Source organism: Cricetulus griseus, chromosome 7, assembly GCF_003668045.3.
Source record: "Cricetulus griseus strain 17A/GY chromosome 7, alternate assembly CriGri-PICRH-1.0, whole genome shotgun sequence".
NCBI lineage: Eukaryota > Metazoa > Chordata > Mammalia > Rodentia > Cricetidae > Cricetulus > Cricetulus griseus.
The window spans coordinates 129,025,772-129,052,415 of NC_048600.1; the positions used below are offsets into that span (position 1 = coordinate 129,025,772).

Consider the following 26,644-nt stretch of genomic DNA (forward strand, 5'->3'; position numbering starts at 1 on the left):
TTAGTGAGCAGCGGTGGACCTGGGTCCCCGGGTGGGCTCCTCCATCTCCTCCCTAGGAGACACTTCCATATGCACCTTCAGCCCAGAGGGGCTGCCCTGCAGACCTGCCATCTCTGTGGGGCCCAAGGAGTGGGCCATAATCGACTGGGAGAGACGCCCCTCAGAGGAGACGGGTCTGTCTTTCTTTTGTCCTGAAGAAACTGCAAGACAGGAGGGCCTCAGTTTGCTCTGCCTGGTCCCCCATGCCCACCAGGGTCCACTCTACCTTACCCAAGGCCTAAGCAAGTTGTGGACCGCATTAGCTAGGCTGCTAGTCTGGGCCTCACAGTGCAAGCATTCCTGGGTGTCCCTGGGAAATGCTTTCAGGCCTTTTCGTGATCCTCATATGGGAGCATTCAGTAATAACCCCCTCTGTGGGACCCCTGAGAAGCTGCCTCTTTGATGGCCCCTCCTGTTCTTTTAGAGGCTGTTTGGTCAACACTCACACAGAACCAAGAATTTTTCTACACCACTCTCCAACTTCTATGTGGTAAGTGTTTCTAAGTAGAAGGTAGAATGCCTGAGACACGAAAGCCAAGGACCCAGGAGACTGTGACAGAAACATGCCGCTATGGGCCTTGAATTTCAGCTTGGGCTCTTCCTGTTCCACCCCTCCCTATCTGTTTCCCTAGTGGTTCCTGGGGCTAATGTTGGTTTCTGCCTTCTAGTGTAGGTGTGTGAATTAAAACTGATTCATAGACAAAAAACCCCACCTAAACACCATGGCTACCATGCCTACCTTATTTCCCCTCCCATGCTACAGGCTCTCATGATTGCAGGGACGGAAGTATGTTACAGTGCTCAGAGGTCTTAACTGGGGTGCAGGCCAGTGTATGAGTGTGGAGATCCTTGGGTCTTTTGCCAGCATTCACAAAACACTGTGTGTGCACACGCGTGCACATGTGCGCGTGCGCTCCAGCTGCTAGCAAGCCTCCCTGCCTCTTAGGAGTGCTGGTCTTGTACACACACACACACACACAGAGATGAGGGGAGAGATTGGCTAAGTCACCTGGTAGTACGAGGCTGAGCCTCACATTCTAGCAAGGACCATAGGCCTTGCATGGTAGAACCCAGAGGTTCCTAGCCCCTTGGCTTTCAATCTGTTCTAGCTTCTCGGGAGACCAGGACTAGGGGCTTTCCAGGCCAGAAGGACACCTACAGGCTAGGGTCAAAGTGGCAGGGGTGGTGGTGGTGGTAATGATGTCCTGGGCCCACAGCCTGGCTCTTACAGCATTTATGTGTTTGAGCAGGGAACACCTTACACCTGGAGGCAGAGAGCTGGGTACATCTCTGTCCTTATGCCCTCTTGTGTGGAGTAGGACAACACCAGTGTTCACAGACCTGGCACATGGCAAACATTCAGCAACTGGGTTTTCCCATTTTCCCTCCCATCTCATCCTTTAGTTCCCTGGCCCTTGCCATCTCCTGCCTGGGCTGGAAGAGAGGGCTGTCCTGGAGGAAGGGAAGGCCTGGGGCTAGTGTTCAGGCTGCTAGAAGGAAGCTACCTGCATTGCTGTCTGTCAGCATCTGTGCACTCAGAGGCCGAAAGGGTGGCAGGCCCAGGGATGGCTGTCTGTGGTTGTGGGGCCGGCCATGCTGGCCCTGCTGCAGCTGCTGGAGCTGTTGGAGCTGCTGCAGCTGCTGCAGCTGCTGCAGCTGCCTGGACTTGGACTTTGGCATTCCTGAGGCTGAGAAGGGCAGGAGGAGGGTCAGTGCCTAGGGAGAGCTGTGGGAACCATGGGGATGAGGAGCCAGCTGGGGTAAGATCCTTCACAGGCTAAGTTTGTGGCCACGCCTCTCAGAAACCCTTGGCTCATCTACACATCCGCCCAGCTGCCAGTCTGTCCATCCAGGCACCCACCCACCCACCTAGGTTCTTGGAGGACTTGGACACATCAGCCTTGTGTAGGGACTGAGTGAGTTCTGGCCCAGGCTTGTGGTTCAGGAAGGAGACAACAGGGGAAGGCTCAAGGCATGATGGGAAGTGTCAGCCATACACTTCGGGCCTTCAAGGAGCCTTGGTGTTGGAGTCAGATAATAGTGCCCACTGCTGGGTTGAGAAGTCAGTTAGGGCGTGGCCCCATTGGTGCAGGGAGCTGAGGTGCAGGGAGGAGAGCCCTGCTGTGGTAGTGTGCCGGTGAAGGCCAGCAAGGAAGGACAAAGCCACTGCTTGGCGATTGGCTGGGTTTGGCTACTGCTCTCCAGGAGAAAACAGCCGCCTGGCATCGGAGAGGAGAAGGAAAGTGCTTGGGGCCCAGTGGCCTAAGACATGCCTGCACCCAGAGAGACAAACATCCTTTGGAATCCCAACAAGAACCCAAGGGAGCTCTAAGCTGTGTGGACACTCACCATCTTTTGCTAGGATGCCTGGCAACCTTGTATCCATCCGTCCCTTGTAGATGTGTCCATCAAGACCCAAGATGTCGACCTCATCGTGCTATGGAGGGATGTGCCTGTCTGTTATTATTGTAACATCCTGAGTGTACTCTAGGGGGGCTTGGAGTGCAGATGCTGCTGGCAGGCAATGGCAGAACCCTCCCTGGGAACCGAGCCCTGGGGCACTTGCCTGTGATGCTGGCTTTGGAGAGACTGGGGCAACAGGCTTCCCATCGACCTCAAGGCCAGTCTGGGAGCTAAAGCTAGTGCCAGTCCAGCCAGGACTATAAAAAGCAAGAGCCCCATGTGGAGGCTGGGTTGAGTGCAAGGTGGAGGGAGGTCAGAGCCCTGTCCCAAGGCCTGCCTGTTGTGGGAGGCCACAGTGCGGTGTCTGGGAGACTTTGTGAGAAGACCATGTCTCAAAAAGTGAACAGAGGCTGGGGAAGATGGTTTGTCTAGCAACCCCCAGGACAGCAAGGAAGGCAGAGGGCCAAGGGGTTTTCCAAAAGGGGCATGGCAGGGCTGTCCTCCCCATGGCTCCTCCCAGCAGACCTTCATGGCAATCTGGATCTCCTCCAGTGGGGACAGGTGCTGTGGGCGGTTTCGGCGGTAAGGGTAGGTGAGGGTGTGGCTGCCCCCACAGCGCCGGGGCACAGTTGAGTAGGTATAATCTGCAGTTTCTAGCCCCCTGGGATGCAGAGACAGGGAGTCGCTTTGAGTCACCAGGAGCGTTACCCGGAACAGGCAGGTGAGTGAGCCACACACCATGCGAAGCCTCACACACTCTCACCCTTCATCCCACCCCCTCCCCTCATCCCTGGCAACAGGGTGACATTTGCTCTGACACCCTGGGTGTCAGAAGCCAAGCTTGGCCATCAGGGGCCTGTGTATCCCTGGACTCTTGTCCTACCGTTTGTAGCACGGATGGCTGAGGCACTGGGCGTGAAGCAGCTCTCGGATCATCTGGCTGCTGGCCTTCACAGAGCCTCCGAAGTGGATCTGCACCTTCTCGATGTCCATCAGCATTTTGGAGTGCATGCTGCGCAGGCGCCCCACGCTCCTCTCCATCTGCGACAGGTCACCCCGAGACAAGCTGCCCCCCAGCTTCAGGCTGTGAGACCACCAGGGCAGAGGAGAACAAGGTCAACCCGGGGCCAGACACAGCTCCAGAGGCATGTCTCTCCTGGCCTCCTGTTCATACTTCCTTGGGCTCCAGGACCCTGTTCTGCAGGGCCCTGTGTCAACTGGGCTAGAGGCCCACGCCATGGGCCCTTGACTGAGGGTTGAGGGTCACCGGGCAGCTAGGCAGCTCTCGGAGACCTGGGAGGGACCAGACTTGCTGGGGAAGCTTTTCCCTAGATTCAAAAGCCCTCTTCCCCCACAAAACAAATACTTGAAATGTAACCAAAAATTTAAATACAAAACAAGAAAGTTAATCTAGTGGCCCCAATCCTGATCCTGGGCAGAGACCCTCGGCCTCCCAAGGTGCCTCTGGAGCCATCTTGGCTCCCCTCCCACCCCTCCCACCCCTCCCCAGGAACCCACTGTCTCTCGTACTTGCTGCGGCTCTGCTGTCGGACCTGCTCTAGCTCAAATACAGTATAAGGCCGGATGGAACGGTGCCCTGGCATGCTGGGAACCATAGGGGTCATAGAGAGGACCCTGGACAGGAACAGGAGGGGAGGGGAGGGGAGGGCGTGAGAAACCCCACCATTCAGCCACACCAGCCACTCACTCACAGGGTCTAAAGGTTATTCCTGACTGCTCATGGTGGGCCCCTAGGAAAGACCAGGGACAGAAGGGGACAAGAGGTAGGATGAGTGGGGACCCGGAGACACACCCCCTGGCTGTGCTGCCTTCTCCCTACCACCAATGCTGCGGGTGAGGTGTGGGCACTCACTGTCCAGTCACAGATGTCTCTAAGGGACGGTCACAGGACAAGCAGTGGAAATGAGCCAGGAGCTGCCTGTCAGGGGTGGGATACAGCGTTAGCAGGTGAGATCCAGAGAGTTTGCACCCCCCCACCCTCCCATCCCCCCACCCCCGAAGGATGGACCTGCTGGCAGGTCAGGCCTCCAGATGAGGTAGCAGATTCTGCCCTACTTCTGGGCATTCACCTGCTCATTCTTTTTGTTTTGTTTTTCAAGACAAGGTTTCTCTGTGGCTTTGGAGCCTATCCTGGCACTCGCTCTTGTAAACCAGGCTGGCCTCAAACTCACAGAGATCCGCCTGCCTCTGCCTCCCGAGTGCTGGGATTAAAGGCGTGCGCTCACATCCTAGACCAGCTGGCCAACTCAGTGCCTTGTGTGTGCCTCTGGTGCCCCCTGGTGACCATAAGTGGGATTTCCCTACCCAGGTTCCCAAGGGGCATTTTGGTCATCCCCAGGAATACAGTGTAGCACAATCCAACCCCAAGAGCCTTGCACCTCCCTACTGCCTGTCTCCATCATCATCTGCCAACTTTGGGGGAGGATTTTTCAAGATATGGTCTCTCTGTTTCTCTGTGTTGCTTTGGAGGCTGTCCTGGAACTCGCCCTGTAGACTAGGCTGGCCTTGAACTCACAGAAATCCACCTGCCTCTGCCTCCCAGTGCTGAGATCAAAGGTGTCCGCCACCGCCACCAGTCCCGGCTAGTTGTTCAACTCTGAAATGCAGCCCCTCCACCTGATTGACAGTTCTGATTCGAGGGGCTGTGACTGCCCAGCTTGCAGCCTGCAGGTTCCCCATTGTCTTCCTGGCCTCCTCACCTCCGCATGGCAGCTGCCTCGTCTGCCTGGTAGAGTGGAGAGCGCTCTTTGAGCTGCTGCCGCAGCGATTTCCAGCGATCCTCCAGCATCTGCTTCACTGGGTCCAGCTCCAGGCGGTCCAGCTGGGAGATGGGCACCGGGTGAGCTTAAGGCGGCAGGTAGATGGGGGGAGGGATGCCGCCTTGGAGAAAGTGGTGGTGTCTGACGGCAGGGCCTTGCCTGGAGAGCAGCCCGGCTCTCCACCCTCACCTTGCTGTCCATCTCCGCCAGGAGCTTGTCCAGAAGCTTCTGCCAGTCCTGCTCCTGTCCACTCATCTTGGCCACGAGCTCCTGCATCATGTGGTTCAGCTGCTCTGTGGTGGCATCAAACTGGATCCGGCTCACTTTGGATGCCAGAGCGCTCTTGTCTGCTTTCTGCACGAGAGAACAGTGTGGGGGTAGGAGTGTCCCTCCAGGAGTGTGCACTCCATACCCCCACCCCTGCGCTGGCCGGGGAGGAGCCACAGAGGCTCCTGGGGTCTGGTGCTCACCACATCAATCTCCATCTCCAGGTGTTCCCGGTCAGCCTTTTCTTTCTCCAACCTCTCTATGCCCTGGTACAACACCTGGGGACCCACAGGACAGAGACAATGAGGGGTCAGCAATGCTGAGAGGCCCGGGGGAGCAGGCCGGGGGAGCCCTGTGGCGCTCACCTCAATGTCTTTCTGCTTCTGCCGATGGTCCTCAATCAGGTTGCTGGTGGTGATGTTGAGCTTCTCACAGTCTCCCTGGACTTGGAGGATGGCACTCTGCACGTGGCCCAGCAGCTCCTCATCCTGCAGCAGAGGCAGGGAGGCTCTTGGGAGGCTGCTGGGCCACCTCATAAACAGTCCCCTTTGGTCTCCATAAGCAGTAAGCTTCCTTTAGTACTACAACCAAAAGCCAGGGGTGGCAGTGCCAGCCTGTCATCCCAACACTCAGGGAGCGACCAAGATTGGAAGTTTGAGAACAGTCTGGGCCATGTACTGAGACTCTAACAGACAAGGGCAAAGCTTGGGGGATAGCTCCATGTGTAAAGGTGTTTGCTACTAAGCCTGGTGACCTGACTTCAACCTCTAGGACCTCCAGGGTGGACAGAAAGAACTGACTCCTGCAAGTTGTCCTCTGCCATGGGGTATGTACACGTGTGTGTGTGTGTGTGTGTGTGTGTGTGTGTGTGTAAAATAAACTCCTAAGTGTTAAAAAACAGAACCATCATTGTAGTGGTTTCTTGCCTTGCCAGTGATGGAAAAGTCCTCTTTTAATTAACCCTTGACTATTCACTTGGTGTTTTTTTATGAAATTCCTGGCAAGGCAAGGTGCCACCACATATCATCCAACACAGATGCTCACTTCCAAGAGCCATTCTGGTTTCCCCCAGTGGCATTCTCTGACAGTTGTGTCCCTCAACTGGACATAGTCACCAGTCCTCCCCATGCTGATGGACTGGCATCAGTGGCCTTTGGAGTCACCAGAGAGGTGACTGAGAGGCTCAGATGTGCTATGCTGTCCCATGGTCCCTGGGACATGTGAATTCCCGAGTCCAAGAGCAGAAGCCAGCGTCTGTTGCTGACCCCAACTCCAGCAGCAAGCTTTTCCTCCAGGGGAAGGCTACAATGTTTTGGGGACCCCGGCTATCGAGGGGAGCTGTGCCCTTGGTCAACCAGTGGCATTTCACCCACTAAGTCCACACTTCCCATGTTCCACTATGGCCAAAGCCAGCCCTGCTGCTGCCTTCACTGTGACCTGTGTAAGGAACGAGGCCTTATGTGGGGTCTGGCCCAAGCTCTCCACTGTAGAGACCTGACTCTCAAGCTCTCACATAGGCTTCTGTGGGCCCCTGGGAAGGCAGGCCCTCTACTGGGAGGTGGGGGGGGGCACCTCCAGCCACCCTGTGAGGGAGCTGAGCAAACTCGCCTGGCTCTGCAGCTTGGCCTTCTTGGAGGGCCTAGAGGCAGCCAGGCTGCTGACCATGTCCTGGAGTTGCTCGTAGCGCTGCACCAGCAGGCTGACTTGATGACTGACATCCAGACTGCAGGCTGGACAGGTGGCCTCCGGGTCGATCTGGCCGGGCACCGTGGTGCCTGTGAACTTGTGTGGGGTCATGCTCATGGACAGCAGCGTGGAGGAAGAGCTCAGCATGTTCTCGATGATGGTCCTGAGCTTGTCCAGCTGGGTGCAGGGCAGACACCAAGCGGGTAGGAAGGAAGGTCAGGGCCACATCTAACCACTAGTGGGGCACATTCTGCCTGACCCCTGCTGTGACACAGGGCAGTCGCTGCAACCTGGGCATTCCACAGTAGACAGTTGAGGTCTCTACCCATCAAGTAGTTTTTCAAATAACCTTTTTTCTGCCAGCCAGCAGCATTAGTGACAGAGAAAGCACCTGTGTTTGACCGGGTTTCTCCAGCCAGTCTGTGGACACCCAGTGTAAGGGCACAGCTTCTGTAGCTAAATCCTGACAGGGTAGTCTCACAGAGCTCTGATGACCCAATGGTCTTTCAGCACTGGGGGTTTTCCATGCTCTCTCTCACACAGGAGGTAAACCCTTAGCAATAAAGGAATGTGAGAAGTGCAAATATAGCTACACGGGTCTCTCAGGGTCTGAAGGTGCACGTTTCTTCCAGGGAGAGCTGCTCAGCCTGGCCCTCCTGCTTGCCTCTTCTCCCCCAAGGTCTTAGGCTTGCTACCACCAATGATTGGTCCTGGGTAGCCAGCTGGATTCAAGAGCAACCAACCTAGACCTGCTAAGGATGCTGCCCAGCTCCACAAAGACGAACCGTCCCCTTCCTAAGGGACGGTGACACCAAATAGACACTGCAGAGCTTAGGGAAGATATTTTGTTCTGGCTTCACACAGTCATCAGCCTCCTAAGGAAGGGTCCTGAGCTAAGGCCAGAGCAGCAGATAGCTGCTGGGGTAGAGAAAGGTATGCACTTCTCTCAGAGTCGATCCTCAGAAAACTTGGCCATCTCGGTGGCATCTTTAAGAATAAAGAGCAGATTTCTGGGAAATTAGGACCAGGAGGACATTTTGGAAAGAACAGCTTAAGTGTTTGGAGAAAGGCAGGAAGGCCAGGTAGACAGAGCCTGGTAGTACAGGTGGCACAGAAGGTGGAACCTTCTAGAAAGGAGGCTAGGGTGCCTGGAGTCCAGGTATGGAGTCCTTGCCTAGGAGCCTGGGTTCTATCCCAGCACTGCAAAGAGAAAATAAAGAGATTGCCAAGGAGGTGTTGGGGGTGGGTGAGTCCTGTGTGCAACCAGCGTGAGCTGGCAGGTGACCCTTGGCTCTCTCAATCTCCTCCTGCTCTTGCAGAGCAATCAGCGAAGCAACTTGGGGAAGGGGGGGGGTGTTGGATGTGTAGCACAGCACTGTCTGACATGAAAGTCCCTGGGTTTGATCTTTCCAGCACCACATGTGAGCAGGTACACAGGGCAGCCAGCGGGCATGGGAAAAGGTCTCAGCATCACGAGTTACTGGGGAGATGCAAGTGCAAACCACAGTGACACCTCACACCCACCAGAATGTGTATAGCTTTCCAAAAGGAGAAGAGTGAGGCTGGGAGAGATGGCTCAGCCGCTAAGAACACTGGCTGCCCTCACAGAGGACTCAGGTTTGGTTCCCAGCACCCACAAGATGGCTCACAGTGACCGCTAACTCCAGCTCTAGCCGACAACCGCTCCCATACTACAGTGCTTTGGGTAAAAAACGTGCCCCTCAGAAGGCTCGTGAATTTGAACGCTTGGTCCACAGTTGTTGCCTCCTCTGTGTAGACAGAAACGTAGTCTGCTAGCTTCCTGCTCTGGCTGCCATACTTTCCCTGCCTGCTATGAACCCTTCCTCAGCATGATGGACTCTGTCCTTCTCTTGCTTTTTTGGTCATGGCATTTTACCACAGCAACAGAAAAGTAACTCCTCATGTGCCCCCAAACATGGGCTGTTCTCCAGTTGGTGAGGTCTTGGCTACCTACCCACTGCCCCTGCCTGACTCTGGGAGGGTCCTGGGGCCTTGGCCACAGACTGCTCACCTGATCCTGCAGGTAAAGGGAGGCTTCAGAGACTGAGTTCTCCATGGCGGCCTTGCCTCGCTCTTGACTGTCTCTCAGGTCAGACAGCTCCTTCTCAATGTCAGACACTGTGACTCTGCAATGTTCAAAGAGCAGCTGCTTCTGCCACCGGCCCAGAACCTTTTGCGCGGTAGTGCAGAGGCCTGGCTGTTGGAGACACAGCAGGCTAAGAACCCCAGGAGGAACCTGGTGGTAGTGGTGGCACACGCCTTTAATCCCAGTGCCTTGGAGGCAGAGACAGGCGGATCTCTTTGAGTTTGAGACCAACCTGGTCTACAAGAGCAAGTTCCAGGACAGCCTCCAAAAAGCTACACAGAGAAACCCTGTCTCGAAAAAACAAAAAAACAAAACCAAAAAACAACAACAAAATAAAAACCAAAGCCACAAAACCCCAGGAGCCTCTGTCTAGGGGTCCCAATTGGGGTCCTGGGGTGGACATAGCCCACAGAGAGACATTGCAAGAAGCATCCTGGTGCCAACAAGGGGAATGTAGGGCAACTTGTACGAGATCTCGAAAAGACTAGGACAGCCTGAAGGGTTTGTACAACCCACATGTGGTCAGTACAGGGCATGGGGACACAGAAGGCTACCACTACTGCCTGGGCCTCAGCCATGATGCCAGTCGGGGACGCTAGCTTCAGAGAGAGGGTATCACCTGAGGATGCCCAGCTGCAAGCTCAGATGACTGGGTTTGATGTCCTTCCCTCCAGTGCTGTCACTATCCAGCAGCTTCTGTATCCTGTCCAGCTGCAAGCACAAAGGAGGCCGAGTGTCAGACATACCTGAGCGTCTACTCCCATAGGTGGCCCTCAGGATAGTCAACCCTCTTCTATCTCATGGATGAAGCTGCTAGCCACAGAGACCCAGCAGCCTCTTGCAATGGGTCTATCTCTAAAGAGTCCCTAGTAGGGCTCCAAGGCTGTCACGTGGGATGTGAGCCTGCCAGCTTGGTCCCACAGCTGCATCAGTCACAAATGAACACACAGATGCGATATTAATTATGAAACTGTTGGCCAATGACTAGGGCTTCTAGCTCTGTCTTAATTATTAACCCATTTCCATCAATCTATGTATTGTCACAAGGCTGTGACTTACCCGGTAATGTCTGGCATGGCGTTACTCTGTCAGGCAGGCTCACTCTGCCTACCTTTCCCAGAATCTTCCTCCTCTCCTAGCCCCACCTATCTTCCTGCCTGGCCAGTCAGTGTTTCATTCACCAACCAATAAGAGAAACATATACAGAATAACATCCCCCATCAGATGTGTGTTAACTGGGACACACACACACACACACACACACACACACACACAAATTTTTTTTGAGACAGGCTTTCTCTGTGGCTTTGGAACCTTGAGCTCCACTCTGTAGACCAGGCTGGCCTCAAACTCACAGAGATCCACCTGCCTCAGACCAGAGTCTGGGATTAAAGTCCTGAGTGCTGGGATTAAAGGCGTGTCATCACCACCCGGCCAGGGCCTCCTATATTTTAAAGGCTCTGAGTATCCGTCTTCATGACTGATATAGGGTTGTGTTTTCTGTATGACTGGGTAATAAGGATGCAATGAGACCACAGTGTAGGGGGGCTCTGTGGGCATCCAGCCTAAGTCTCTGATTAACTCTTACGCACTTTGGCCTTGTCCTGCCGAATTTCTTTGTTCAGGGCCTTTAGGCTCTTCAGCTGCTCCTGCAGGTCCTGAGGGATGGACTTTTTGACTATGGAATACAGAGGCTACCATCAGGGTGTGAGATTCCCATCAGTCTCCCCACCGGCTTCCAGTCCCTTGATCAGGAATTGACACACACACACACCCACCACCCCCGCACCCTCCCCATCAAGTGGGAAGATTACTTGGTGCTGTTTCGTTGGTGACTGGGCAAGGAGGCAGGAGAAGATGGGAGGACTGGTGTTTGTCCAGAATCTCACCTACTGCTGTGGCGGCCATTGCCATCAACCACTGAGTTGTGACTGGGCATATGGCAAGCTTCATCTGCAACTCTCTCTCTCTCTCTCTAGCCCCCCCCCCCCCCCGCGCCTCTCTCTTCCCACTCACCTCCAGGCTCTGCCCTCCCTAAGTATATGCCCGCCCCCTGCTGTCCTGACCCCAGTCTGCCCCAGTCCTGCCTACTGGCTGTTTCCTAGGCCTCCCCACAGGCTGTGGCTGGGAGTGGACTGAGGTATGGCAGGAGACTCCTCTGCTCAGGGGACAGAGGGATGATACTGAGGAAAGCAAGGCTTTTGATCCCTCCCTCGGCAGCAAACGGTACTCACCCATCGTGGTCAGTAAGTTCTGGATTTTCTCCATGTCTGTCAGGCCGGTCTGCTCCTCCTCCAGTTTCCTCATGTGCTCCTTCAGTTCCACGTACAGGCTGATGATCTCGCCCAACAGGCGGAATGTTTCCACAGCCATGGGGAAGTTTGGAGCCAGCTTCTCCAGTGACTCCTGCCTATCAGTTTGGGTCTCACTTCCCGATGAGGCTTGCAGGAGATAGCTCAAGGACGCGTGGGGCCTGGTGCGAGTGGTATCTTGGTCTGGGCCCGTTGGGGTAGCCAGTTCAAACTGGACGGAGGCATGTTTCCTGCTTGGATCCCAAAGGGCCTGGTCAGATGTGTCAACTGTCTGTTCTGAGCCAGAGTAATCCAGGTCAGCCTGGATTTGACCATAGTGAACTCCACCTGGAATTGTCTGGCCTTGATGATCTGGGACTTGTTGGCCTGGGCCCTGATGCCTGCCTTGGGCTTGTTCAGGAGTTAGCATAGGATGTTGATACATATCTCCCTGCCATGATGTAATGCCACGAAGCTCTGTGCTTGGTCCCATGAAGCCTGTCTGGCTTGTAGTGGTTTGTCTCATACCAGGTGGTTGTGCACCAACTACAGCCACGCTAGGCATGAATGCACCAGGCTGAGCCAAACCTTCAGGACCTGCACCAAGCTGAGCCAAACCTTCAGGGCCTGCACCAGGCTGCACCAGGCCACGCTGATCCACACCAGGCTGCACCAGGCCACGCTGATCCACACCAGGCTGCACCAGGCCACGCTGATCCACACCAGGCTGCACCAGGCCACGCTGATCCACACCAGGCTGCACCAGGCCACGCTGATCCACACCAGGCTGCCCCAGGCCACGCTGATCCACACCAGGCTGCACCAGGCCACGCTGATCCACACCAGGCTGCCCCAGGCCACGCTGATCCACACCAGGCTGCACCAGGCCACGCTGATCCACACCAGGCTGCCCCAGGCCACGCTGATCCACACCAGGCTGCACCAGGCCACGCTGATCCACACCAGGCTGCACCAGGCCACGCTGATCCACACCAGGCTGCCCCAGGCCACGCTGATCCACACCAGGCTGCCCCAGGCCACGCTGATCCACACCAGGCTGCCCCAGGCCACGCTGATCCACACCAGGCTGCCCAGGCCACGCTGATCCACACCAGGCTGCCCCGGGCCACGCTGATCCACACCAGGCTGCCACGGGCCACGCTGATCCACACCAGGCTGCCACGGGCCACGCTGATACACACCAGGCTGCACCGGGCCACGCTGATCCACACCAGGCTGCACCGGGCCACGCTGATCCACACCAGGCTGCACCGGGCCACGCTGATACACACCAGGCTGCACCGGGCCTTGCTGATCCACACCAGGCTGCACCGGGCCATGCTGATCCACACCAGGCTGCCCCAGGCCATGCTGATACACACCAGGCGGCACCGGGCCACGCTGATCCACGCCAGGCTGCAGTCGGCCACGATGATCCACACCATGCTGCAGTCGGCCACGATGATCCACACCATGCTGCAGTCGGCCACGATGATCCACACCGGGCTGCACCGGGCCACGCTGATCCACACCAGGCTGCACCGGGCCACGCTGATCCACACCAGGCTGCACCGGGCCACGCTGATCCACACCGGGCTGCACCAGGCCACGCTGATCCACGCCGGGCTGCACCGGGCCACGCTGATCCACACCGGGCTGCACGGGGCCACTCTGGTATACTCTAGGCTGTGCCAAGCCTTGCTGGTCTGCACTAAGTTGTGCTGAGCCATGAGGAAGTGCTCCAGGTCGTGCCAAGCCAGGTTGCACCCAATCACGCTGATCCATGCTAGGCTGTGCCAAACCCTGCTGATTCATGCCAGGTTGGGCTAAGCTACTCTCACCTGCACCCGGTTGTACTGAGCCACTCTGACCCATCCCAGGTTGTGCCCAATCAATTTGATCTATGCCAGGTTGCAGCAGACCTTGCTGATTTCTGCCAGGTTGGAGTAAACCATGTTGTGCTGCACCTGGCTGCACAAATCCATACTGATCAGTTCTTGGCTGAACCAAACCATATTGATCTATACCAGGCTGGATCAAGCGAGGTGAATATGGGTCAGGCTGTACCCAGCTGCTAGGAATAACCCCAGGTTGCATCGGAACACGTTGAGCTACACCTGGTTGCACCAGGTCAGGCTGAACTGCACTGGGTTGTGCCATACCAAGCTGATCTACACCAGACTGTGCAAAATTCCAGTTTGCACCTGGCTGCACAAAACCATGCTGATCCATTCTAGGTTGCACCAAACTATCCTGAACTGCACCAGGTTGCATCAACCCAGGTGCATACACATCTGGCCGTACCAGCCCATGCTGAGCTGCACTTGGTTGTGCCAGTCCATGGTGATCCATTCCAAGTGGTACCAAATCATGTTGATCTACACTAGGTTGTACCAAACCAGGCACAAATGTACCAGGCTGTACCCAGCCACGCTGATCTGTGCTCGGTTGAACCCAAACAGGCTGACCTGTGCCAGGTTGCACTAAACCTTGTTGACCTGCACCAAGTTGTGCCAAACCAGGTTGAATCAAGCTAGGCTGGCCTGCACCAGGAGGTACCAAATGTTGGTCTGTGCCAGGCAGCACCAAACCATTCCAATCTGTGCCAGGTGGTACCAAACCACGTTGATCTGTCCCTGGCTGCGCCAAACTCTGATCTGCCCCTGGCTGTATTGAACTCTGCCGATCTGCTCCAGGACGTGCTGAACCTCGCCAACTTGCCCCAGACTGCGACAGACTCCGCCGTTCTGCCCCAACGGGTTCTGAACTACGCCGATCTTCATCAGACCTCCGATCCGACCCAGCAGGTTCTGAAATACGCCTATCAGTAGTAGCAGGCCTCATCAACATACGGGGATCTACACCGGGCTGCACAACACCACGCACCTCTGCTCCAGGCTGAATCAAGCCACGCTGATCAACACCAGACTGCACAACACCACGCGCCTCTGCTCCAGGCTGAATCAAGCCACGCTGATCAACACCAGGCTGCACAACACCACGCGCCTCTGCTCCAGGCTGAATCAAGCCACGCTGATCAACACCAGGCTGCACAACACCACGCACCTCTGCTCCAGGCTGAATCAAGCCACGCTGATCAACACCAGGCTGCACAACACCACGCTGCACAACACCACGCTCATCCACAAAGGCCTGCACAGCACCACGCGCCTCTGCTCCAGGCTGAATCAAGCCACGCTGATCAACACCAGGCTGCACAACACCACGCGCCTCTGCTCCAGGCTGAATCAAGCCACGCTGATCAACACCAGGCTGCACAACACCACGCACCTCTGCTCCAGGCTGAATCAAGCCACGCTGATCAACACCAGGCTGCACAACACCAGGCTGCACAACACCACGCTCATCCACAAAGGCCTGCACAGCACCACGCGCCTCTGCTCCAGGCTGAATCAAGCCACGCTGATCAACACCAGGCTGCACAACACCACGCGCCTCTGCTCCAGGCTGAATCAAGCCACGCTGATCAACACCAGGCTGCACAACACCACGCTGCACAACACCATGCTCATCCACAAAGGCCTGCACAGCACCACGCGCCTCTGCTCCAGGCTGAATCAAGCCACGCTGATCAACACCAGGCTGCACAACACCACGCTGCACAACACCATGCTCATCCACAAAGGCCTGCACAGCACCACGCGCCTCTGCTCCAGGCTGAATCAAGCCACGCTGATCAACACCAGGCTGCAAAACACCACGCTGCACAACACCATGCTCATCCACAAAGGCCTGCACAGCACCACGCGCCTCTGCTCCAGGCTGAATCAAGCCACGCTGATCAATACCAGGCTGCACAACACCACGCTGCACAACACCATGCTCATCCACAAAGGCCTGCACAGCACCACGCGCCTCTGCTCCAGGCTGAATCAAGCCACGCTGATCAACACCAGGCTGCACAACACCACGCTGCACAACACCATGCTCATCCACAAAGGCCTGCACAACACCATGCGCCTCTGCTCCAGGCTGAATCAAGCCACGCTGATCAACACCAGGCTGCACAACACCACGCGCCTCTGCTCCAGGCTGAATCAAGCCACGCTGATCAACACCAGGCTGCACAACACCATGCTGCACAACACCATGCTCATCCACAAAGGCCTGCACAGCACCACGCGCCTCTGCTCCAGGCTGAATCAAGCCACGCTGATCAACACCAGGCTGCACAACACCACGCTGCACAACACCATGCTCATCCACAAAGGCCTGCACAGCACCACGCGCCTCTGCTCCAGGCTGAATCAAGCCACGCTGATCAACACCAGGCTGCACAACACCACGCACCTCTGCTCCAGGCTGAATCAAGCCACGCGGATCAACACCAGGCTGCACAACACCACGCTGCACAACACCATGCTCATCCACAAAGGCCTGCACAGCACCATGCGCCTCTGCTCCAGGCTGAATCAAGCCACGCTGATCAATACCAGGCTGCACAACACCACGCTGCACAACACCATGCTCATCCACAAAGGCCTGCACAGCACCACGCGCCTCTGCTCCAGGCTGAATCAAGCCACGCTGATCAACACCAGGCTGCACAACACCACGCTGCACAACACCATGCTCATCCACAAAGGCCTGCACAGCACCACGCGCCTCTGCTCCAGGCTGAATCAAGCCACGCTGATCAACACCAGGCTGCACAACACCACGCGCCTCTGCTCCAGGCTGAATCAAGCCACGCGGATCAACACCAGGCTGCACAACACCACGCTGCACAACACCATGCTCATCCACAAAGGCCTGCACAGCACCATGAGCCTCTGCTCCAGGCTGAATCAAGCCACGCTGTTCTGTACCAGGTTGTGCAAAACCTGGTGCTTCTAACCTGGGCTGTCCAATGACTTGTTGATATGTGCTAACTGGCATCAAACGGGGTGACGCCAAGCTGTATTGACCTGGAAGAGATGTAGGGACCACACGCTGATCTATGCCAGCAGGCAATACCAATCCCTGCTGATCCACACCGGGAGGGATCAGTCCCTGCTGAGCTTGGCCAAACACTAAAAATCCATGCTGATCTACAGCAACTGGTATCAGCCCTTGCCTATCCCTGGCCCATGGTCCCACACCACTGTCATACATGACAGCCTGTTCCATGCCAATTTGGTCTGCTCTAGGGAGAACCATGCCTTGCTGAGATGCACTGAGTGGAACTGAAGTAATCGGACCTATGCTGGTTTTGTCCAGTCCTTGTAGACCCCTGTCAGGCACTGATGGTGGCAGCAGACCACTTTGGTCCACACCAAGGGGCACCAGTCCCTGGTCATCCATTTCTGGTGGCAACATGCCAAGCTGGCCCGTCGTGAGGGGTATCACAGTCTGAGGGTAAGGGCCAGGGTGTAGCAATGCAGGTTGATCCATGCCAATCCTTCCAATCCCATGCTCATCTGGCCTTGGATATGCTCGACCCTGACTAGTGCGAAACCCATCATGCTGGTCTCTGGCTACAGATAAGTCCTGCTGAATTGGGCCAAGCTGCTGTTCATTTCTTCTTGGACCTGTGGGAGCTGCAGGCTCTCTGGTACCCCGGCCATCTGAGGTGGCCTGGGATTGCTCACGGGCCCGTGAGTGCGGATCTCGAAATCCAGCACTACGTCTGCCCTGGTCTCCACTAGTGACCCTTTCCGGGGACTGTCCTACACCACCGGCTAAGATCTGGTCTGAGCCACTAATGGAACCCGAAGCCTGGTCAGCCGCTGAGGCCTTGGGAAATACTCCACTTTGAAGGTCATTTGATGTTGACGATGTCATTTTGCGCCTGCCGAATGTTGCTGTTGATGAATCTGAGCTCTAGGTAAAGAGGAAGAAGGAAATTGGTTACAACTAGTAAGAAGCTGTAAAAGCTGAAAAGGCAGGCCATCTTGGGTACTGGGCTGGGATCACTTAAGACCCTGCAGAAAAGAAACTCTGTGCAAGTGTGTGTGCGTGCGTGTGTGTTTAAGTGTGTATATTTGTGTGTGTTGTATTTGTGTGTTATGTTTGTGTGTCTGTGAGTTTGTGTGTGTGTTTGAGAGTGTGAGTGTGTGAGTGTGTGTGTGTGTGTGTGTATGTTTGTGTGTATTTGTGTGTGTGTTGTATTTGTGTGTTGTTTGTGTGTGTCTGTGAGTTTGTGTGTGTGTGTGTGTGTGCGCGCGCGCGCACGCGCGCGCGCGTGTGTTATTTGTGTGTGTGTTGTATTTGTGTGTTAAGTTTGTGTAAGTGTGTGTGTGTGTGTGTGTGTGTGTGTGTGTAATGCTGGGCTGTGGAAATGTTAGGTAGGTCCTCTACCGCTGAGCCATACTCCAAGCCCTTTGTTTTGCTCTGATACTGAGGCATTGTTTCCATAAATCATCCAGGCTGGTCTTGAACTCACTCTGTAGTCTAGGCAAGTCTTGAGCATCTCATCCTCCTGCCTCCACCTCTCGAGTGCTGAGACAACAGCTATGCACTGCCATGCCCGGGAGGACTGACCCCGGCATTTTGTACATGTTCTGCAAACATTATACCAGCTGCAGTTTGGCTTTTTAAGACAACCTCCAGGTCGCCCTTTAATTTACAACCTTCCTTCCATACTTACTGGAATTAAAAGGCCATTGTCAGTTTACCTGCTTCTTACAAAGACCTTTGTGGTAATGTCTTATCTCAAAGATCCAGGGGACTCTCCCTCAAGATCCTTCATCAGACCTACAAAGTCCCTTTTGTCATTAGAAGGTAACACTGGAGGTCTTTAGGAGTGAGGATGTTGACATTATTGGGCCTAGGAACTCATTACAGACACTAAAGACAAATTCTGTGAAATTCTGGAAAAGTGGACACAGCAGCTACAGAAGTCATGGAAAAGGAGAGTCCTAGGTAGTGGCACTGTTTTTACTAAGGGCAGATGAGACCCAGGTGTTTCTGAGGATGCTTAATGAGCAGAGTCCTGGGAAAAACTGAACTTGATTCACAATATATTCACTTGGGGGGGTGAGATGGCTCAATGGGCAAAGACACCTGCCACCAAGCCTGACCTCAGTTCAACCCTGGGGCCCACATTGTGGAAGAAGGGCAGCATCTCTTAAGGCTGTCCTCTGACCTCCGTACAGGCATCCTGGAATGCACACAGTCATACACACAGAATAAATTAAAGTGTAATGAAGGTATATAAATTGTAACCCCCACCACAATGGTTTAAAGAACACAGTGTCTCTAACAGTCTCAATATATACTGCAAGATTTGGGAGCAGTTGCTATAGGAATAGCCCCTGATGAGCAATTTAGCCTTCACATCCAGCAGGGGCAATGTACAGTCTGAGCAGGCTGACATCTGCCCACTGGCTCATCTTGGTCTTCCTCTAGTTTTGACTTAAAGGTTCTGGGGAGATTTGGAATTTGGATGTCTTAACATTATGAGGAGGATAGGACAGCCTCCAAAGTCACAGACAAACCCTGTCTGGGGTCAGGCGGAGATTATAAGGAGGACCAGCAGTGGTGGTGCACGCCTTTAATCCTAGCAATTCAGGAGACCAAGGCAGGGGGATATTTTAGTTCGAGGCCAGCCAGGTCTACAGAGTAAGTTCTAGGACAGCCAGGGCTACACAGAGAAACCCTGTCTCAAACACACACACACACACACACACACACACACACACACACACACAAATGATTAGGAACACAATCATTTACTGACTGTTTCTTGTGGGTGACTATGTATGTGTGCACCTTTGTGGAGGTCAGAGATGGCCACTGTGTGTCTTCCTCAGTCCTCCTTACTCTTTTTGAGGAAAGGTCTCTCATGCAACTGTGAGATCACCAGCTCAGCAAGGCTGGCTGACCAGCACACCCCAAGGATCCTCTTATATCTCCTCCTCAGAACATGGATTACAGGCACACACCTCTCTGTCTTGTGGTGATACATTGTTTATGATCTAATAAAGTCACTGGAGGTCAGAATGCAAAGCCAGTCACACTAGTCAGCTATAGAATCTGGGCAGTGGTGGCACACACCTTTAATACTAGGACTCATGAGACAGAAGCAGATGGATCTCTGAGTCCAAGACCACCCAGGGCTACAATGAGAGTGAATCAATCTTAAAAGGTAACAGAACTCACGCCTTTCATCCCAGCGCTAGAAAGGTATATAAGGAAGAAGCAAAGAGTCTCATGGGAGATTAGTTTCCAGTCACAGGGAAGACAGGATCTCCATTTCAGCCCTGGTAGAGATGAGAGCTACTGTCTGGCTGCTTTGCTTCTCTGATCTTCAGCTTGAGCCCCAGTATCTGTCTCTGAGCTCTTATTCCTGCCACAATGCCTGGCTTTACAGGGCTGCCGAGGACAAAGCTCAGGTCTTTATGCTGAGCTGGCTCACTTGCTGGCTGACTTTCCCCACCCTGCCCTGCAATTTTCTCTTCTTTCTAGTTCTCCACAGGGATCTGCAAGATAAGACTTTTGTCTTTTGCTTTAACTTCAGCCTGCCAGGCACCAAAGCATGGCGTTTCACAGGCTTTTGTTTGTTTTGTTTTGTTTTTGAGACAGGGTTTCTCTGTGTAACAGTCCTGGACGTCCTGGAACTTGCTGTGTAGACCAGGCTGGCCTTGAACTCACAGAGATCCACCTGTCTCTGTCTCAGAGTCCTGGGATTAAAGGTATGTACCACCACTGCCTGGCTTTTGGCATTTTTTTTTATTATTTAGTTAGTTAAATTTTGAGACAGGGTCTTGCTATGTCTTTGTGGCTGGCCTGGAACTCTTGATGTGGATCAGCGAGTCACCTATGAAGGTCCTGTGACAATGACTAGGGTTGTTAAGCATGTGGCAGTGAGCTGTGCCATCTCAGGGTGGACAGACATTAGCAGGGGCCTCCTGCTGCATCACTAGTCGCAGTTCGGGCCACCCTGGTCCACACATGTGAAGGAGTGGATGCTTTTCAGGATGGGCTGGAAAGGAAGGTCTGGAGAGCTACAGAATCGAGAAAACCACCCTTGGGCATCCTTTTCCTCCCAGTGCACTGGCCAAGCTCAGCAACGTGATCACTGACATAGCAGTCTAGGTAGGAGGAGCCCTAAAGAATAAAGTGACCTTTCTCCATGTTGCTGCTTGGACTCTAAGCTGGGGAAACATACAATAGCAATAGGTAGAGGAGTGGAAAGGTGTGCTTCCCAAACCCAGGGATTTATCCGGTTCATTCATGTCAGTGCCATCCTGGGGGAAATGTTTTAAATATCCACACTGTAGAGTGCACAAAGTAAATTATGAAGAAACAAATTCCAGAATGTGGAGCAGTGGTTAATTCCACGCTCTCTGGAATCCCACACAACGCCACTGCCCAGGACCCCTGTTTATTTACCCTTCTGGAGGCCTTCCAGCCATCAGTGATCGCTTGTTCTAGCTCTTCCCAAGTGACCATGGTGATATCTTCACCACCTGGAGCAAAATTCAGCTTCCGATTTAATTGATCCTATCAGCAACAGACCAAGACACAGACACACGCATGTGTGAGCATGAAAGCACATACACACTCAGCCTGCAGATCTGACTCGTAGGGCTGAGTAGGTGCTACCAACAGCCCCAGCCCCAAGCAGGTTCACTGGCCTTCAGTGACCAGCCACAAGTACAGAATTGGTTGGCTGGTTTGTCTCATGTCAACTCTGGATAGAGTTCTGAGCAGAGATGGCAAGGACTCACACCTCCGTTGGGAAGAGGTGCCACTTAGTGGCAGAGTGCCTGTCCCCCTGTCCTGAGGGACACAGATACTGGCATGGGGGGGTGGAGTTGGGACCAGTCCTAGAGAGAAGCTAGGCTGAAGAGAAGCCCTCTACCCCTCAGGGCCCTTTCCCCAGGGCTTGTCCTCATTACCAGATAGTCCTCTCGGTCTTTGACTAACTTCTCAAGTTCATTAACACGCTGATGGAGTTCCTGAAAAATTTGGAAATGGACCATCAGCCAGCCCTCCTGTCTCCACACACACACACACATATACCCACACGCACGCACGCAAGCACATGCAGACACACACACATACATGCAGACACACACACACACACACACTCCCATGCAGACACACACACATGCATACACACACAGACACATACCATACACACACACACCATACACACACCACACACACCATACACACACCACACACACACACACACACCACACACACACACACACACACACACACACACACACCATACACACACACACACACACACACACACACACACACACACACACACACACACACACGGACACTGCCGTGGTGCAGATGGGAGAAGGAAATGAGGTGTGTGTGGCTTTCTAGTTTCTACCTCGTTTTACATGAGAGGTAAAGCAGGTTCCCAGTTCTTTTCCTGGTCAATGGGAGGAGGGACGAGGATTGCAGTGGTGATAGCACTAAGAGGGTACAGTGTACCCAGTCAGTGCTCGTGTGGGGGCGAGACAGCTGGTCCTGGCGAGACGGCTGGCCCTGGCTTCACCTCACACTACCACTACCCCAAACTTCTAACCCTATAGCCCAAGGCCCACCTTACCTCTCCAAAATCAAGTACCAGGTCCCCCAGCATCCTGCCAGTCTGAGCCATGGAAGGAGAAAACCCTCAGGGGTCCCAGCAAGTGACCTGCACTTCAGGTGTTCCTTACAACCGGTGCTGACCTCCAGGATCTAAGACTCAAAAGTTTAGAAAAGGCCGTGCATCGTGTTGCGTGCCTGTTATCCCAGTTCTTGGGAGGTGGCTAAAAGGATCAGGAGGTCAAGGTCAGCCTTGACTACACAGTTAAATTCAAGGTCAGCTGGATTACAAGGAAACTGTTTCAGAAAAAAGAAAAAAAGAAAAAAGAACCTGGGCGTTGGTGGTGTGTACCTTCAATACCAGCAGTCGGATCTCTGAGCTTGAGGCCAGCCTTGCCTATAGACTGAGTTCTACAGGACAGCCAAAGCTACATAGAGGAACCCAAAACCAACAGAGAAAATGAGGTTTCCTTCCCAGAGTAAAGATGAGAGGTGGAGGGTTCCCAGGCCTTTGCAATGCCAGGCTGGGGTAAAAGCTAAGAGACCCCTACTCCAGGGCTTGGTCTCCTCTGGCCTGTCTTAAATCCATTTCTCTATGGGCCCCCTCTATCCTTTCTTACTGATGGCCCCACGCCTTCATTCAGGTCTGTAACCCTGTAACCCCTTGGCCTACTGTGTTAGAAGATGAGTCTGCCTGCCTTCAACTGAACTGACTTGCTTTGTGTCTCCTCCTAGTGATCATAGGACAGTGTGCACGGAGGGACCACTGGGAAAACCCAAGGCAAGGTTCAAGTGTCCCCAGCCTGCTGTAGCTTACATCTGTAACTATGGGGCACTGGTGTCTGACTTTCTCCCCTGACCCTTGGGGCTCAATATACACTGCTCTCCTCTGTAGGGAGTGGAGGCAGCTCTAAGCCAGTCAAGTCCCAAATGAATGTGTACTGCTGGCATGGGCGGGCACAGCTGTGTGAGGGACCCTAGAGCCTCAGAAGCACAGAGGAATGACAAAAGTGCCCCACCCCCCATCAGGCAATGTCAAAGCCTTTCTCTGTTTTGCCAGTGTGTACACCCACCACAGCACACTGTCTCCTCTGTGGATATTTACAGCTGAAGGCCCTACAGACTGCTCCAACTGAAGATGGGCTAAACCTGCCTCTGTGTTTGTAATTACTGCCGCCTTGTCCAGTTGTTCGTAATAAAGACACTTTGTTTGGGGTGTGGTGATTTCTCCTTCTGAGAACCTGGACCACTCAATCCCAACTTTCTTCCCCCATCCCCCAACTCCCACCTCCTTCTGTGTGGCTCTGTGTGTGTGTGGTCCTTGTTCCTTTGCTGCCCTCTAGAGGTTAAGCGAAGGGCCAGCACTCCTCCACTCCCCAGGCTGGCCTAAAATTTACTGCCTGGCCTGGCCTTGAACTTGCATCAATCCTCAGTCCACAGCCTCCCGAGTGCTCCTGGGATTACAGGCAGTAATGGCCATTCCCTACTTACTCTTCATTAATTTGCTTTGTGCAGTGGTTTGAATGAGAATGGCCCCCATAGGCTCATATATTTAAATTCTAGGGCACAGCACTATTTGGGAAGGATTAGGAGGTGTCTCTAGTTTCCCACTGCCTATGGATCTGGTTGAGCTCTCAGCTATGTCTCTGCCCATAGTACTTCAGCATGACAATGGACTGAACCTCTGAAACTGCAAACAAGCCCCGATTAAATGCTTTCTTTTATAAGAAAGTCATGGTGTCTCTTCACAGCAACAGGACACTGACTAAGACACAGGGTCTCATTACGTATCCCTGGAACTCACTCTGTACACCAGGCTGGTCTCAAACTCACAGAGATCTGCCTGCCTCTGCCTCCCAAGTGTTGGAATTAAAGGAACCACCCCAACAAGATAGTCTCTCTCTCTCTCTCTCTCTCTCTCTCTCTCTCTCTCTCTCTCTCTCTCTCTCTGTGTGTGTGTGTGTGTGTGTGTGTGTCTGTGTGTGTCTGTGTGTGCTTGCTTGCTTATTGTTTCTCAAGACAGTTTCTCTGTCTATGTAGCCTTGGCTATCCTAGAACTTGCTCTGTAGATCAAGCTGGCCTTCAACTCACAGAGATCCGCCTGTCTCTGCCTCCCGAATGCTGGGATTAAAGGTGTGTGCCACCAGTTGTTTTTTTTTTTCTTGAGACAGAGTTTCTCTGTGTAGCTTTGGAGCCTATCCTGGCACTTGCTCTGGAGACCAGGCTGGCCTCCAACTCACAGAGATCTGCCTGCCTCTGCCTCTGTCTCCCGAGTGCTGGGATTAAAGGCGTGTGCCACCAACGCCTGGCTTTGATTTTTTTTTTAAATAGGAAATTATGTTCCTTTTTTAAAAAATTATTTTTTCTTTTAATTTTTTTTCATTCTATTTTTTATGTGTGTTGGTGTTTTGCCTGTGTGTATGTCTGTGTGTGGCTGTCAGGTCCTGGAACTGGAGTTACAGTTGAGAGCTTCCATGTGGGTACTGGGAATTGAACCTAGGTCCTCTGGAAGAGTAGCCAGTGCTCTTAACTGCTGAACCATCTCTCCAGCCCTGATAGTCTCTATTTTTAAGAAGAATTCATTTTAAGAAGAATTCACTTTAAGAGAATTCTGTGATGTCCGGCTGGAGGGATGGCTCAGAGGTTAAGAGCACTGGCTGCTCTTCCAGAGGTCCTGAGTTTAATTCCCAGCAACCACATGGTGGCTCACAACCATCCGTTATGAGATCTGGTGCCCTCTTCTGGCCAGCAGGCAGATATGCAGACAGAACACTGCATACATAATAAACAAATAAATCTTTAAAAAAATGTATAAAAAAAAAAGTGTAAAAGCCGGGTGGTGGTGGCACACGCCTTTAATCCCAGCACTCGGGAGGCAGAGGCAGGAGCATCTCTGAGTTCAAGACCAGCCTGGTGTACAAGAGCTAGTTCCAGGACATCCTCCAAAGCCACAGAGAAATCCTGTCTTGAAAAACCAAAAAAAAAAAAAAAAAAAAAAAAAAAAAAAAAGAGTATTCTGTGATGTCAGCTCCCATCTAGGTTGCTTTAGGTTTTATAGGTATCTAGATAGTTTTTTAAAGATTCATTTATTTTTATGTTCATATACATCTGTGTATGGGTGTCAGATCCTGTAGCTGGAGTTAGACAGTTGTGAGCTGCCATGTGGGTGCTGGGAATTGAACCCGGGTCTTCTGTAAGAGCAGCCAGTTCTCTTAACCGCGAGTCATCTCTGCGGCCCCTCTTGATAGGTTATTATTAATGGCTCCAGGAAACAGTGGATAGGGCTGCAGAAATGGCTCAGCATGTAAGAGCTCTGGCTGCTCTCGCAGAGGACCAAGGTACCTACTTGGTGGCTCACAATAACTGTAATTCCAGTTCCAGAGATTCGATGCTTTCTTCTGGACTCCTTAGGCAGTGCATGTGTGCTGGTGCACACACAAGCAAGCAAAACTTACTCATACACAAAAAGTAAAAATAAGTTATAAGAAGAAAATGAGCCAGGCAGTAGTGGTGCACGCCTTTAATCCCAGCACGTGAGAGGAGGAGGCTGGCGGTTCTCTGAGTTCCAGGCCAGGCTGGTCTGCAGGGCCAGTTCCAGAACAGCCAGGGCTACACAGTGAAACCCTGTCTTGAAAAACCAGAAAGAGAAACAAACATACAAGCAAACAAACAAACAAAAAGGAGAGAGAAAGGAAAAAGGAGGAGAGTTGTGGCAAAGCGTCACCCCACTTGTGAGGTGTGGTCCCCGGGATGTCCTCACCTGTTGATCCAACTCAGTCACCTCGTGCATCTTCTGCTGGGCTTCTCTCAGGGTTCTCACATCTTCTGCGAGTTCTTGGAGCACATTTAGGGACTGCAAGGGAGAGTAGGGGCTGTGTGGTGCCAGCCTAGTACCCCTATCTGCTTAGGGACTGAAGGGTGGGCTGGAGGAGCAGAGGCTCTGTAGGATCAGGATACCTACCTTGGCTGGGACGGTTTCTTTCTGAGTCTTTGAGAGCCTTGGCTGTGTCGCCCGCGGGGGTGGCCCGACTGTGGGCTCAGGTCTCTCCTTCACCTCTGTGGATTCATAGCTCCTGGAGGGCTTTGTGGAAGGTATCTGTGGGCCCATCAGAGTTATGTCCTCCTCCAACCTGGGGAACTCCTGGAAGATGTCAGCGTCTGTGGAGATGTTATCCACTTGTGTGGCCAGGCCCTGCACTTTGTTGTCCATAGTCTTGATCTGTTTGCTGAGGTCCTGGACCAAGTTGCCCAGGTCCTTCACTTGATTCTCCAGCGACTGCTGAGGTACTGACAGCCTGAACACACTCCGGCGCTTCTCTTGCTTCTCTTTGCTGGCTGGCACATGAGGGACGCTGAAGGAGCTTCGGATCGTCTCGGTTGGGCGGCCAGGCTCAACCGACGGGTATTGGAAATCGATGAGGACCTCCTGGAGGTTGAGGCTCTTGAGCATGGACACTATCAGTGTGTGCAGGGCCGTGAAGTTCACCGCTCCCACCTCTGGAGTGCCGATCGCCAGGTCGGCCAGCTCCCGGAGGGTGACCCTGTCGGCTACTAGTGAAGGCGGCATCGTG

The 26,644-nt window shown here is 53.6% G+C and overlaps 1 protein-coding gene across 1 annotated transcript; it reads right to left on the bottom strand.

Annotated features, from left to right (window-relative positions):
- Qrich2 (glutamine rich 2) lies at nucleotides 1-26,640 on the bottom strand. The gene is made up of 23 exons (XM_035448173.1): nucleotides 26,035-26,640; nucleotides 25,834-25,926; nucleotides 21,419-21,478; nucleotides 20,859-21,020; nucleotides 16,182-17,396; nucleotides 15,537-16,031; nucleotides 12,162-14,846; nucleotides 11,517-11,805; nucleotides 10,875-10,960; nucleotides 9,902-9,993; nucleotides 9,208-9,322; nucleotides 7,098-7,352; nucleotides 5,855-5,977; nucleotides 5,693-5,767; nucleotides 5,412-5,576; nucleotides 5,163-5,284; nucleotides 4,316-4,381; nucleotides 3,973-4,077; nucleotides 3,326-3,526; nucleotides 2,968-3,103; nucleotides 2,389-2,476; nucleotides 1,545-1,727; nucleotides 1-113 (listed from the first exon to the last, which is right to left on the bottom strand). Exons 1-23 carry the CDS (start codon nucleotides 26,638-26,640, stop codon nucleotides 1-3), a joined length of 7,530 nt encoding a protein of 2,509 aa, XP_035304064.1.
- Between the last annotated feature and the right edge of the window lie 4 nt (nucleotides 26,641-26,644).

What these genes read in the sequence shown, in the direction of transcription:
- Qrich2 (XM_035448173.1), bottom strand. Translation starts at nt 26,640, where the DNA reads ATGCCGCCTTCACTAGTAGCCGACAGGGTCACCCTCCGGGAGCTGGCC. An exon ending in TGTGTGGGATTCCAGAGAGC is followed by an intron (nt 17,397 to 20,858) that starts GTGGAATTAACC and finishes CTCTTTACCTAG; the next exon opens with AGCTCAGATTCATCAACAGC. An exon ending in AGGCGCATGGTGTTGTGCAG is followed by an intron (nt 14,847 to 15,536) that starts GCCTTTGTGGAT and finishes GGTGTTGTGCAG; the next exon opens with CCTGGTGTTGATCAGCGTGG.